Source organism: Lagopus muta, chromosome 6 (assembly GCF_023343835.1).
Source record: "Lagopus muta isolate bLagMut1 chromosome 6, bLagMut1 primary, whole genome shotgun sequence".
In the NCBI taxonomy this organism is placed as follows: Eukaryota; Metazoa; Chordata; class Aves; order Galliformes; family Phasianidae; genus Lagopus; species Lagopus muta.
Window position 1 is genome coordinate 4,852,768 of NC_064438.1, and position 14,307 is coordinate 4,867,074.

General features: G+C 44.4%; 1 protein-coding gene across 1 annotated transcript in view; it reads right to left on the bottom strand.

The window, feature by feature from the left end:
• NAV2 (neuron navigator 2) overlaps positions 1–12,314 on the bottom strand; it is a 311,161-nt gene extending 298,847 nt beyond the window's left edge. The window contains exons 1-2 of the mRNA XM_048948752.1: positions 12,226–12,314; positions 10,231–10,860 (exon numbers count right to left, since the gene is read on the bottom strand). Coding sequence (XP_048804709.1) covers positions 10,231–10,305 — 75 coding nt within the window. The 5' untranslated portion in view covers positions 10,306–10,860; positions 12,226–12,314. The remainder of the gene's footprint in view (positions 1–10,230; positions 10,861–12,225) is intronic.
• Positions 12,315–14,307: the final 1,993 nt, after the last annotated feature.

A 14,307-nucleotide genomic window follows, 5' to 3' on the forward strand; every position in this document is an offset into this window, starting at 1 on the left:
TATTAACTTCATTACATGAAAAATCTGGTGTGAAAATTCAGAGATGATCTAGCAACTCACAGCTCAGTTCTTTTACATCCCAGATATTGCTTATCTTGCAGAGATACCCTGAGGTGCAATCTGCTCCAGCACCTTCAGAAAGGGAAAAAAAATGCAGCTTCAGGTTATGTGCCATCAATAAAAGAAATACTGTAGCAACTGAATGAAGTGTAATTACATGAAAGGTACCCAACTACAATAATAGTATGCATCTCAACTTCCAATCATCAGTTTTACATTTCCTACACAATGCCTAGAAGATAAGCATCTAGCGTTTTGTGCTTATCAGCACACACTGGTAATTTCATGCAGTTTTGCCTACAAAAATAAGATTTCTGAACTATAGTCACCTCGCTTTTTCTTTTCTTTACAAGTACTTGCTATCTATCATTAAAAAGAATATACAAGGCATCTACTGATCCTTGTTCTTCTTCCTCATGGTAATTTCTTTTTCAGTATGCTTCTATGTTCATACGATCGTGATTCAACCACTATAATAGGGAGCTGCTATCAATAAAATGAACAACTTAATATTCTACTTCCACAACATTATAAAATCCTACAGCATACTACCACTCATTACTCTTTTCCAAAACCAATACCTAAATTACAGTGTGTGAAATGAATTGCATTAGCTTCCTAATTAGATATTCTTTTCCTAATAACAAAAAATTGGTATTTGATGCAATGAAAGCACGCACAACACATTGATAATCACAGTCAACAGTGTGAAAGGTTGCAAAGATGACTACTCATCACTATGGAACCTGGGAAGGTAGCCAAGAAAGAAAAACACATGGATATTAAGTTATCACCAATAGTTATGAACAGTTATTGGTTTCCAGAGTTCAACATGAGGCAGTGTATCAGATGCTTGAGGTCTGCCTATGAAAGCCTTGAATTCAAGAGCTGTAGTAAGCTCACAGTTCCATGACACGCGTTGCAGCGCAATATGACTGACAACGTGCAGAGACTGTAGACGCACAGTTAAGATCCTAGAGTCTACGATTTAGTTTTGATTTATTTGATGAAGAACACAAACATATTTTCCTTTAAGTGGTACTGATAAAACTAGCCTATTAAACACAGCCATTTTATTTTACCTTTGACACTATCTGCAGAAAAGACACTACATTACAAAAAGTCTTCAGACAGTCATTGCATAGAAGTCAAAGTAGACTATTCTCATTATTTAAATGCCACGGAAAAATCTTAAATTGGAACCCATGTTTTATTTATTGAAGAATAGATTTGACAATAAGTCCCTGGAGGTGTTCAAAGAATGTTTAAATGTTGTGTTGAGGGACATGGTTTAGAGAGAACTGTTGGTGATAGCCAGACAACTGGACTGGATGATCTTGGTCATTTACAGCCCTAGTGATTCCATTATTCTATGTCAACTATAATGATGTAAAAAACATTCTAGATTAATAATCTTAATTGTAAAAGAAAAAAGCCGTCACTACTCTTCATTATAGGAATTGACTTGCAGTAGAAAAATTTCAGTACACCATTTGTTTTTACAGAAGAAACTCTGCCATTCCAAACGCCCAGAAGAGCTAAGAAGAGACCTGCCTTTGTTTAGCCCTTTCGATAGCTTTAACCCTCCAACTTAAACTACGTTCCCTGCAAAAAGATTAAAATAAATTCTCTCTGCTTTGAACATTACATGTACACTTAGTGAAAAGGCTTACTGTGGCAGCTGCAAGCTTAGTTGCTATTTTAGTTCACAGAAGGATGCATAAAACCTTTACAGTATTGCCTCGTCCATCCAAAATCATGAAATAAATTAGAAGCTTACTTAAAAAACACTAAGTAAGAGAAATTAACCAGCATGTTTAATTGGTTTGCAGGTGTACCTTTTCAGGGAGGTTCAAAGCTATGATTATAAAGTAGTCATTCGGTACTTTGTATCCACCAGCTCTTACTGCACAAACACAGTCAAGATTCATCACAGTAAGGCAGAAGAAACAGAAAGGGATGGGGACTTTGGATGCACAGTGCCAGAAAGCCACAGAAGGCCGGCCAGATTCTTTGGACCTATCAGGAACTGGTACGTTGCTCTTTAAATGGCTGCTCATATGCACACAAAACAAACAACAGCTACCACAATGAGCTGAAAATACATTATCTTCAGGTCAAATGAAGACAGAATAGTTACAGAAGACCATCAACAAGACATTGCGTTTATGACACTTTTGGCTACGATATACAGTACCACACCTGGATTTTTTTGCCCACCATTTGGAAGTTCCAAGCTGCTTTCTGAAGTGATTACTATCCCATGTTAGAAGCAGGGTGCCAACAGGGAGAAGTCTTTTACATTATCTCAGGAGCTTTCCCACAGAAAGACGCTGAGGGCCAGGAACGCCAGGAGAGCCATGCAGATTTGTAGTTGATAGCTTTTTCCATCAACAGTGCTGCCTCCCCAGTTACAGGATCAACAGTCATGATATTGTCGTATCGTCGTAACTGTCAGCTATGCTCAGCCTCATTTGGATTCCATCATAACACCTTCACTTCAGATTCAGCACTGAGCGTGGATGACATTTGACCCTATGGCCCAAATTTCAGTGTTCCACCCTCCTCCCAAAGCCATCATCCACCTACAGAGTCTCCCTGTTTGCACGTTTCCATTCAGCTTAGTGTCTCAACACGCTTTACCATACTCAAAGTGTATGCAGAGTCTACACAAGGTGAAAATCATCCCCTGTACCCAACTTTCATCCTCTGCCAGATGATTATTATGTTTATGATTTGACTTTAAAGAGATGCATCCATGTATTTATTTTCCCACCTGATAAATATTTATGAAGATTTTGTTCCAGTCCTAACACATAAGTAGTATAACTTATGTCCCTTTTATTTAGTCAAGGAGAGGAGCTTAAAGGAAAATGAGTTTAAAGACAAGCTACTCCTGCTGCTGAGCCTCAGCTCCCCAGGTCAGCACATTCAGTGAAACCATGCAGGTTTGAAAGGCAAATTCCAAGGGGAAAAGATTGTAATCACAGAAACCAGAAACTCCAGGACTCAAGCACATAGGTCATGGCACAACAGCTTTTCAGCACTATGACAGCACACAAAATTAACATGAGTTTCACAGCAACAGAGAGGAGTAGGTACCTAAACCCATTAATAATTAAACACGATTGCAAGAAAGATCCCTCCTGGCACTTGGAGATGATTTTCTGCATTTAATGGCACATAAGCTGTCAGCCTAATTAACATGAAAGCACAGTTTCACACAACTATCAGATAACCAATGCCACTTCCACTCATTCTAGTATTTAACATTGATTTTCATCAAGTTTTCAGCTCTGGCTGATGCAAAAAGAGCACAGCTTTTTCAAAAAACTAAACTCCCACTGTCTAGTCTTTTATGCTGTGGGTCAATGCAATGAATGAATCGGAAGCCCAGTTCCTGCCAGTTTCCCAGTGAGTCACCACATCCTTATCCCCAAATTGGAGGGATGTGGATTTGATAGGTGGACCACCCAATGAACAAGAAATTGGTTGAAAGGCCACAGACAGAGGGTGGCCATCAATGGTTTTATGTCCAGGTGGAGGCCGTTAACAAACGGTGTCCCCCAGGGTCACCGGTCTTGGGAACAGTGCTCCTTAACATCTTTATCAATGACACTGATGGCATCGAGTGCACCCTCAGCAAGTTTGCCGACGACACCAAGCTGAGCGGTGCAGTTGTCAGGGCAGAAGGAAGGGATGCCATTCAGAGGGACCTCAACAGACTCAAAAGGTGGGCCTGGGTGAACCCAATGAGGTTCAACACAGCAAAGTGCAAGGTCTGGCACTTGGGTTGGAGGAATCCAAGGCATCTATACAGACTGGAAGGAGCAGTCCTTGAGAGCAGCCCTGCAGAGAAGGACCTGAGGGTCCTGATGGATGAAAAGCTTAACATGAGCCAGCAGTGAGCCTTGCAGCTTGGAAAGCAGGTGGGTATCCTGGGCTCCATCAGATGAGAGGTGGTCAGCAGAGACTGGGAGGCGATTGTCCCTCTCTATCTGCTCTTGTGAGGCCCCATCAGGAGTACTGTGACCAGGTCTGGGGCCCCAGCACAAGAAAGACAGAGAGCTGTTGGAGAGGGTCCAGAGGAGAGCCACAAAGATGATCAGGGGGCTGGAGCACCTCCCCTATGAGGACAGGCTGAGGGAGCTGGGCTTGTTCAGCCTGGAGAACAGAAGGCTGCGGGGTGACCTCATTGCAGCCTATCAATACCTAAAGGGAGCCTACAAACAGGAAGGGAATCAACTCTTTGATAGGGTAAATAACTGCAGGACGAGGGGAAATGGTTTTAAGTTGAGGGAGGGGAGATTTAGGTTGGATGTCGGGGGAAATTCTTTACAGAGAGAGTGGTGAGGTGCTGGAACAGCTGCCCAGAGAGGTTGTGGATGCCCCGTCCCTGGAGGTGTTCAAGGCCAGGTTGGATGGGGCCCTGGGCAGCCTGGGCTGGTAAATGGGGAAGGTTTTGGCCCTGCCTGTGGCATGGAGGTTGGAAATTCATGATCCTTGAGGTCTCTTTCAAAGCCTTGTAGTTTTGTGCTCCGGTCTGTAATCTCTCATTCCTACTGTGCCCAAGGAAATCTCACAACTTCTGAATATCACAGCATTAAGTCTAAGACATTTGAAAAATCAATTATTTTGACATAGTACAGATTAATCAGTGAAGACAACAGGAGACATTTGAATTGAGGAAATTCAGAGAAATACACCCAAATAACACAGGCAATTCCATCTGCCTTGTTACATTTTTTGAGTACTCCTATCAGTTGCACATTGTTTATTCAAAATCCTCCAAGTCACTAAAGATCTGATAGTCGCTGCTGTCATCACAACGAAGAACTGAAAGACTTCAGAAAATAAACAAACATGGTACAAGCTAACTGCTTGCAGTACGTAGGTTTGTAGCTTGCCACCTATTTAAGAGGTTTTTCCATAACAAGCTTACCTTTTCTGCACTGATATCTCAACTTATTCTATTATCTAGTCTTGGAAGCTATTCCCCAGCCCCTCAGCTCCCTCGAGTACATCTTCTTTTTAAGTGCACAACACTGAAAAAATAGCTACACAAGTCTGAGTACATATTTATTACCATCAACGTGCGATAGCCTCAAGAGACATCCACGCATCACATCCAGTTAGCACGAAGAGGAATCACAGTCCTCAGTACCACGCTATTTTTGCCTAATGCTTCAAGGACAGGCTCATGTGCAAGTCAGTTTGCTCCCTTCTAACAGATGAATGAGTTTGCTGTTAAGGAGAGAATAAGGCTTGTTCTCTCGCTGTATTTCACTGATATGGGAATGTCCCAGGAGCCTCTCCCCATCCAACTCGGGCTCCCAAAGCCAGGTCTGGTTCCCATCAGAAGCTGCAGCAGGCTCTTGAAGGAACAGAAGAAAAGTTTTGTTAGGCACATGCACCACATCAACCTCTCCTGTAGTGCAATATATATGCCATTACCATCTATGATCGTGCCTTGTCCTAACTCTGGGCTACTCTTCATTGCCAGAAAAAGAGAAATAAAGAGTGAACTGCTGATGGGGAAGGGTGGTACAGGAAAACAGAAGAAAAAAAATAAAAAACAAGGGGAGATACAGATGTACTATTTCTTCCAGTTTTATCCTGCAAATAAAGAAAATGATGGCTTGATACAGAAAACATTAATAGCATTAAGATACTGCTTCACAATCAAATTCCAGATTGGAAGAATAACTTAAGATATCTTAGTCTGGCAGTTTCCTGCCAGTGACACCAAGTTAGACATAGGTAACCTACAACAATCTGAGACAAAGCTATCACCTGTCTGAGCTTTCACCTGTAACGCGGCTGTTTTACTTCTTGGTTGTATTGTGCTCTAGATATTCTTGTTAGCATTCCTTTGAAAATAATACATGAACTTAAATTCCTTCACAGATAGACAGTGAATCTCCAAGAGAACTACGTAGCTAGGAAACATGTCTCTCACACTTGCTAACAAAACTTTGTCTGCACTGAAACATTTTAGAAAGCCACAAACTGCATCACTAGGTATGTAGATGTAGATCTAGCACTACAGACAACACAAATTTAATCTCTCTGTTGAAGAATATGCAGTAGCTTCACTGCTACTCCACGTTGCCACTACTTTTCCTTAAATATTTAAGAGTTGGTGCAATTTGCAAGCATAGGTGACCTTACAACACAGCTGTCCAACTAGACTATACACACCAGAGAAACAGACAAGTAAAGAGAAAGCCCCAGCACTTGATGCATGGAAATAAACGCTGATGAATACATGTCTGTCTCTCTAATGCCTCTCCCCTTCTGCAAGGCCCCTGAGGTAAGCTTAGCCCTGCAATAAGGCATTAAATTAGTAAATAAGTCAGTTTTATCACAGAGATTATTTCCTCAGCACTCCTTCCCCCTTCTTTCTATTCCCTTTGCCTTTCTTACCGCTTCCTTCAGCAGGAATATCAAAATAGATAGCAGACCTCAGGGATATCAACCTTGCTTCTAGGCACAGACATCACAACAAGCAATATCTGACTGTCCAATATGAGGTTCCTGGCTATTTAGGGTCTGAAGAATATTGTGGCTCAGATTTTCTTTGGTACAACAATTACTTCAAGGCCAGGGGCTATCCATTTGCATAATAATGAACGTATTTCTAAAGGATCCTGCAAGAACCTACACACTAATGAGTTCTAGTGTATGTTATCTGAAAGTCATGCCTGCTCTATAAAAATACTTTAATTAAAAACAACCTTTAAGGCTTACCTACTTGTATCTTTTAAATAACAGGCAACGACAGGCACTTGCTTTGTGCAATGGACAAACACATACAGCTTGTTTCGCAGCACCAACTGACTCAAAGAAATTCATTAATTTCATGTTGGACTGTTCATACATGGAAGGATTTCAGCAGTCTGGATTTGCAAAACACACCCACATGGTCTAGAAGGGCATGCTACATTCTCTTGCAAAGCTGCTGTGCTGATACATTGATATTTTTCACTTCCTGAGAAGTTGGTATAAATTCCTCAGTAAATTCTTCATTCAGGGTAAAGCTACTCTAACTCAAGAAGCTTTACTCAAGATGGGGAATAGGCAACTCAGCAACCACAGGATTTTGTTAGTTATTTCAACCCTGATCAACAAAAGAACAAGTCTTTCAATCAAGCAAATGACCTAGAGAATTTAATCTAGCATCCCCAGTCAAAAACAGGATGGAAGCACGCCAACCCACCTAGCCTGAAACACTCCAACGCATTCTTTGAAGCTAGATTTACTCTGATGCACATGTCATTCAACACAACTTGACAGATATGAGAGAGTTTCTGCACATCAGGCAAAGTCATTATTTGAACTTTGTTATCTGCTCTTGAGAAATCCCCTTCCCATCATACCACACAATTATCATCAACCAGAATACATTGGGACGGACTCGTTCAGCAGTAACTGTCTGGGAAGAGCCAACTGAAAAAAAACTTAATAATAACAACCCAGCACACCTCCCTCACAAAACCCATTCAGATGCACTCCATCTGGTTTTGGAGCCACGTATATGCATCTGTATAGCAAGTTAGGTACAGAGTTTACACGCTTCCACACAAGAAAACAGAGGCAAAAAACACCAAAAAGCACAAGCACCAGCTGGACCTCCAAAAGCCACACATCAGCTTCCCCCACATACAGTATGCAGACTTGGGGAAAGTTCTGCACTGCTCTACTACAAGCTGAATGGAACGCAGCTTTGTAATTCTTATGAGAGCCAGAACAGTTGTGCTGCTAGATGCCACAATGCCCTGAACATGAGCTTTAGAGCCCTTCTGAAGTCAGACAGAAAGCTCAAAAAACCTGCTTCTCCTGAACTCAGCAGTCCAGCAATCCAACCTCCAGTTCTCAAAGATCAGACAAAACACAGATAGCAAAGCCTCACACCACTACACAATCAACACAAATACTACATGTTATCTCACTCTAATCAATAGAATATGATGTAGATATCTAGCAATATGCTTACAAGAAGAAAAAAGCAAAATTAAGCACTTTATTTCTATACCAAAAATGCCAACCCAGCTCCGTGCTATTTCACTTAGACGAGGTATGCCAGATCCATCACTGGCTGGTATATACACACAGATTTCTTGGCAGTTTAAAAATATTAAAGAAAGGTTGACTTAATACCCATAAAATCTACCACTATAAAATAAGGTGTCTGTCTGATTTAAAATGAGCTTGCTCTCATTGCCTTCCAGCACAAGTCTTTTATTTCAGTACCAGAAGTGCCTGCTGGTGATTAACTCTATTGGCTCTGGATCACACACACACTTTTTCCAATCAGAAAGCAAAGAACACAAAGCTTAAGAACATCACAGTTTATACTACTGCCCAAATCCACAATAACGGCCAAGCTGTATCGACATTTTATTCCAAAAATATTTTCCCCAGTAAACACAAGTCTAAGCTAAGCTTTCCTCAGTAGCCTCTCCCTGAAAAATACAATAGGAAATGAAATGTAATACTCTATTAAGACTTGTTTTGCAAACAGAAGTGAGAGAGAGATCACCCAAGCACGAAGAGCCATTAAAATGGATCTTACATATATCATTATAAATTTAATAATCTCCATGACGGCTAGAGTTCGAGTTAAAATGAATGTCAGCAAAGCATGACCAATTGATGTTATCCCAGCTGCCACCGAGCCTCACTTGGGGTTATATTATACTTTCAGAGGCCCCATAGTACATGTGCACCAAATACCCAGAGCCAGGAGCAGATGGGAGATGTAGGCTTCTATCCCTGTCAGCAAGCAGAGGCAGACATAATTGCGTATTAATCTGGATGCATGAGGACAATTATTGTATACTTTGGTGTCTTAGGTCCCAAATGTTTTTCCCACTGCACACAATATGCAGTACACAGTCGTATATTTAAAGAAGGGAAAAAAAAAAATAGGAGCAGCTTTCAGAAATGAAATCAATAGAAGGATTTTATTTCAGCTCTTATTGATTTACTTTGGCCCCAAAACACTTCCTTGAAAAAGCAGAAGGAAGACCTTGTCAGCTTATCAGCTGATAGATTGTGCTTGGTGCAACAGAAATACATTTTGGGCTTTGAGATGGTTGTGCTCCTTAAATCTGAGAAACAGCTGCATTTTATCTCATATCTGCAAGTTTTCCTGGCTGTTTTGATTTCTAACAGAGCAACAAAAAAACCACTGTCATTCTGCAGTAGACTTAAAGAAGTTGGGATGCACAGATCCTCTCACCGATATTCGGCAGCATCTCAAACAGCTGGTGGTCATTTCTGCGTCCAACTCATTTCAAATGCAACAAAATTCACACACGTCTATACAAAAAGGAAGCTCTTCTTCACACAAGGCCAAATACAGGGGACTGGGTTTCTGTTTTTAAATCAACACTGGGAAAACAACACAAGTTATATACACAGTACAAGCATTTCAAGTGTAATCGTTTGCTTCACTCGTGCCAAAAAAAACAACTTTCAAGTCTCAGTTGTTTGCAAGCCACATTCTTCCCAAGATGGCAACTTCATTTAGGTCAACTTAATACACATCGCCAATCAATTATTATTAAACAACACAATACCACCTTGACACACAAGGCTTCCACAAAGCCCCTGCGCAAAACAGGATCTGTCAGCTGACGTTACCTATGTTCCATTGTGTGTTTTGTGTTGTTTCAAGTCAGAGTCACATCTGGCAACTATATAAAAATGATAACGTTATCATTGGGACAATCAGGACCCTGACAAGCATGCCACATTTCCAGTGATGTTACTGGCCGGATCCCAAGAAAGCAATTTTTTAGCCTCTCTAGTGATATCAATAAGAGTGAAAGCCACAACAAATCAATGATCTAACCAGACTTAGCAAAAGTCACTAGACCTCACTTCATTATAAGCCTCTTCATCAACAACTCTCCAGCATTCTGTGGATTTCTCCCCCTCCCTCACTCACACTACAGTACTCCTTGCAATATGCTTCGTACACTGCAATGAGTCGGACAGGAAGACAACAATTTTGTGAAAATATCTAACAAGGAAAAGAGATCTGCAGCCGGCTGAGCACAGTTAGCAGCAATTGTAATTGACAGAAGAGTTACAAGAAGCTCTTCTGCCGCTCACGTCTCATGCAGCAATTTAAGCAGAAGCCTTCTGCCTTTTGTCACTTACCCTTTTTTGATCTTCCAGTCCATGTGTCACCGGCTTTCTCCTCTGATGCTGGCTGGATTCAGAGCCAGGTTCCATTTCCCAGCTACAAACACTCCTCTGGCCTCTTTCAGCTTTCTCTAAAAATCCATAGTACGAACAACAACAAAAACCTTAAAGTCATTTGAAAAAAGAAAAAAAAAAAGCAAGAGTACTCCTTCAGACCTCAGCCACGTTTTTTATCATCCTTCCAAGTTCTCACTTGCCATCACTGCTCATTATCCTAACAGACAGCCAGTCTGTAAGCCTCTGTTCCCTACTTGAGCTCAGACGCAGAATCCCGTTGCTGTGCCTTACAGAAGGATGACAGAGCTGAATCCAAACCCAGTACTTTGTGCCACATTATTGCCCCATCAGCAGCCGTTTCAGTGCATTCCTGGCATGGATAATTTATATGTCAATAAAGGTGTAAATGTGCATTTAATCCACTGGGTTGATATTATCAGCATCCCTCTCTTGGGCCACCTTCCTCCCATAAATCAATGTAAACACTTCACAGCAATAATTGCCTTTTGCACATCTAGCAGGTGTTAATTACGTAAAATTGTCCAGGCACGCTTGTCATCATCTTCTTCTATGTATTCAAACAAACACCTAAAAGAGACAAGGGAAAAAAACATCTTTTACCAGCTTGAATTGAATTGATACTCTTTGCACCAGTGCTCAGACACAGCACAGACACATTTTGACACAGTAATTGTGCATTTTGTACACGTTACACTCTCTACCCAAACCTCTCCAGTCGCTTTGATTCCTGTTTAATGCCTCACCTTGCCTTTGTGGCTTCTTTCACAAAGACACCTGAGAGAGACAGACCTGCGCACCACTACTGAGGCTACACAGACCGATGCCTGGAAGCCTCACACAGTCACTAAGGTTGGAAGAGACCACTGAGGTCATCTAGGCCAGTTGTCAGCCCATCCCCGCCACACCACATGCCTGACTGCCCCATTGCCAAGCATGTCACGCATCGACCCAAAAGCTCTGCCCTCCAGAATCGCGGTTTTGCCCCTACGGCCAAGTTCAGCGCTGTGCCGTGGCCTCAAACCCAGATATGGTGCTCTACCTCCCAAAAGCACGTGGAGAAGGGACATGTGGAGGAGCAGGTTCTGCCATGAGTCCAGAAAGCAACCCAACACCTGGAGCCACAGGTTCCCAGCTCGGCAACCTTAAAGCACTGTGCTCCTCGGAGCAGGGAGAACAAGTTCACACATCACAGCCCAGGATAATCCCCGAAGCAGGACCGATACCAGTCGATTTCCAAACCGAAACACCACGAAAGGTACTTTTACTAAAATAGGTTCCAAAGCAAAACAGGCCGAGGATTAAACTAATTTTAGGGGCTTTGGCTGAGCGTGCGATAAGCGCACATGTTTAGCTACACGGGTCACACAGCAAGCACCGAAAAACGCAATTCTAAGCAGCAGCAGCACGATTTAAGAGAACCATTCGCCCAGCAGCCGCTGAGGAACGCAGCAGAAAGCGGCGCCCGCAGACAGCCAGCTCCCGCCGACAGAGCTCCGGCACCAGCCGAGCAGCGACGGGAAAGGCTCCCGAGCGCTCGCGCGCGGCACAACAGGTAGGGAGCGCGACCGCGCGCACTTCCCACGCCGCTCCCCGCCGCCAGCTCCTCCCGCAGCCGCGGACGGCGGGGAAAGCGGCGCCCCGGGGCAGCGCCGTCCCCGCCTGCTCCCGCAGCGCACCGACACGCGCCGCCTCAGCCGCACTGGGACGCAGCCGGGGCCAGCGAGGAGCGGAGCCCATCCCCGCCGCCCGGCAGCACCGGGAGCAGCGCCGTGCCGGAGACCCGCCGGGATGCTGCCCAGCCCCGCCGCGCCCCGCGCCCCACGCCCCCCCACGAGTTGTGCTGCCGGCGGGCTCCTTCCCGTCCACGTCCCGTCCCGTCCCGTCCCTCCCCGCAGCCCCCCGGGACAAACTTCAGCTCCTCTCCTCCGGTACCTAGGGCCGGGCGGGCAGTGCCGCGCCCGGGGCAGCGCAGGGCAGGGCGAGGCCGCCCGGCTCCGCCGCTCCGCGCTGCCGCCGCCGCTACTCACTCTCCCGTTACCGGGACAACCGCCTCCCGCCCTCCCCCGGCCCCGGCCCCGCCCCCCGCCGACCACGTGGTGCCCGGAGAACCAATGGCGAGCGGGGGCCGCGGCCGCCCACGACCGAGCGGGAGGCGCTGCCAGGGCGGGCCGGGGTGCGGCCGCCGCGCTCCACCCCGCCGCGGGGCGGCTCCGTCCCGGGGCGCCCCGCCCGGCCGCGTTACAGCGCCTCCCTGCGGCCGCAACGGGCGCTGAGGGTCCGCCCCCCGCAGGCGACGGCGCTGAGCGGCGGCAGCAGGTGCCTGGTGCGCGGCCGCTACGTCGGGCGATTTTGCCTCAAATTCCAGTGCCGGCGCACCTCGTCCTGGGAGAAAGAAAGTCCCCACCCCACAATCCAGAGCTGAGGTCTCTGAGCCGTATCCTCACGCGCCCCTGCCCAGCAGTCTTCAGGACTCCTGCTAACACGGGACTCCATAGACGTACACCTGATCTCGACGGCTACTTTCACCTGAACACTGCAGCACGGCGCCTGCGAGCACCACGGGGCGCCTGAGCGGCGGAACCTGGACCTTTGGTACGTCCACAGAAAGGAACCGCTGGGGAGGAGCGGCAGCCTGTTTCTGTCGGATCTCTGTCTCCTAAGCCACACTGGTTGGTGTGGAAGAACACCAGGTACCGCCGAGTTAAATGTAAATGCCGTAAATCAAAGATTGTCTTCTGTCACAAATTCCATGTAATGCCCTGTTCTCCATAGGCATTTTAAAACGTGAGGCTTCTTTTGCAAGCACCTATTTTCTGACACTGCAAAATGTCACGGAAAGTTCAGTTACAAAACAGTGGAAGATGCCTACAAATGCTGACTGTTATTCATATTCTTAAAGAACTACCGCTTCGGAGTAAGTGAAAAATAAGTTTCGTAGCTGGAAAACAAAACACGAGCAAATACATGCAATTCATCATCTAAAGAATTTAAATAATTCAAGGCAGATAATTCAGCTTTGATCTTCAGACTGTAAAAGTCAACATTTCCTGAGGTGTTCTCACAGCCTTCAGGACACTCTTGAGTTCATCTGTCTGCGAGTCTGCTTCAGGGTGTGGTGAAGCACTGCAATGAAGCCAATGGCTGCAGTGGTAGGGGTGTTCGGAGACTAGTAAACAGGGATGTTAAACTGAAATAGTACTGCTTTCATTAATTTTTCAGGCTCTGTGACATACCTTGTAGCTTTTGGCTATAGCTAATCAAATTGAATGTTCATATAAGTTCTGACTTACGGCAACAAGTTCCTAAAAATGTCTTGTTTTGCCTTTTTAAGATAGCATTTTGTAATGCAAGTACATTAGAAAGAGTTGTTGCTTTGAGGGATAGAATGCATCTTGTGAATCTATTTACTCCTATTATTAGGATCAACCTTGGACATATTAACCCTTAGAGGGGATAGTTTTCCTCTTTGGCAGACAGACACTGTCATTCTTGGTTGGTTTTGTTTTCAGGAGGGCAGTTCAAGTATTAAAGATTTCTTTACAGAGAATAAAATCAACTGCACATTTGATGAATGGAGCAAGACAGATATTCAGTGACTTTGAAGCTGCTTCACCAATTTACTTCTTCTATAGTCTGAAAGCCATTGGGCTAAAGGGAAAGTTCAAAAGTTAAATATAAATGGCAGCTTTGAAAGAAAAGGGGCAGCTGTTGTTGAAGAGTTATGGCTGGCCTATCCTCATTAGGACATGGGTAGGCTGTCTCTCGAAAGAAGTACTTATGTGGATGCCTCTCTGAATGCTGGCAAGGACAGCTGCTTATTTGGAACAATCTAGTGTAAAACCATGTCTCTACAGCATTTCTTCTGAACTGAGAATGTGTTTTACAGTGCCTTATGTTTAGTATTTGAAGACAACCCTCACAATCAACTACCATATTGCTAGTGAGCACCTCTCTCATTCCCAGCACTGTCACTCTACTACCATAAAATATGTGTCTCCTCAAAGTAGCAAATGT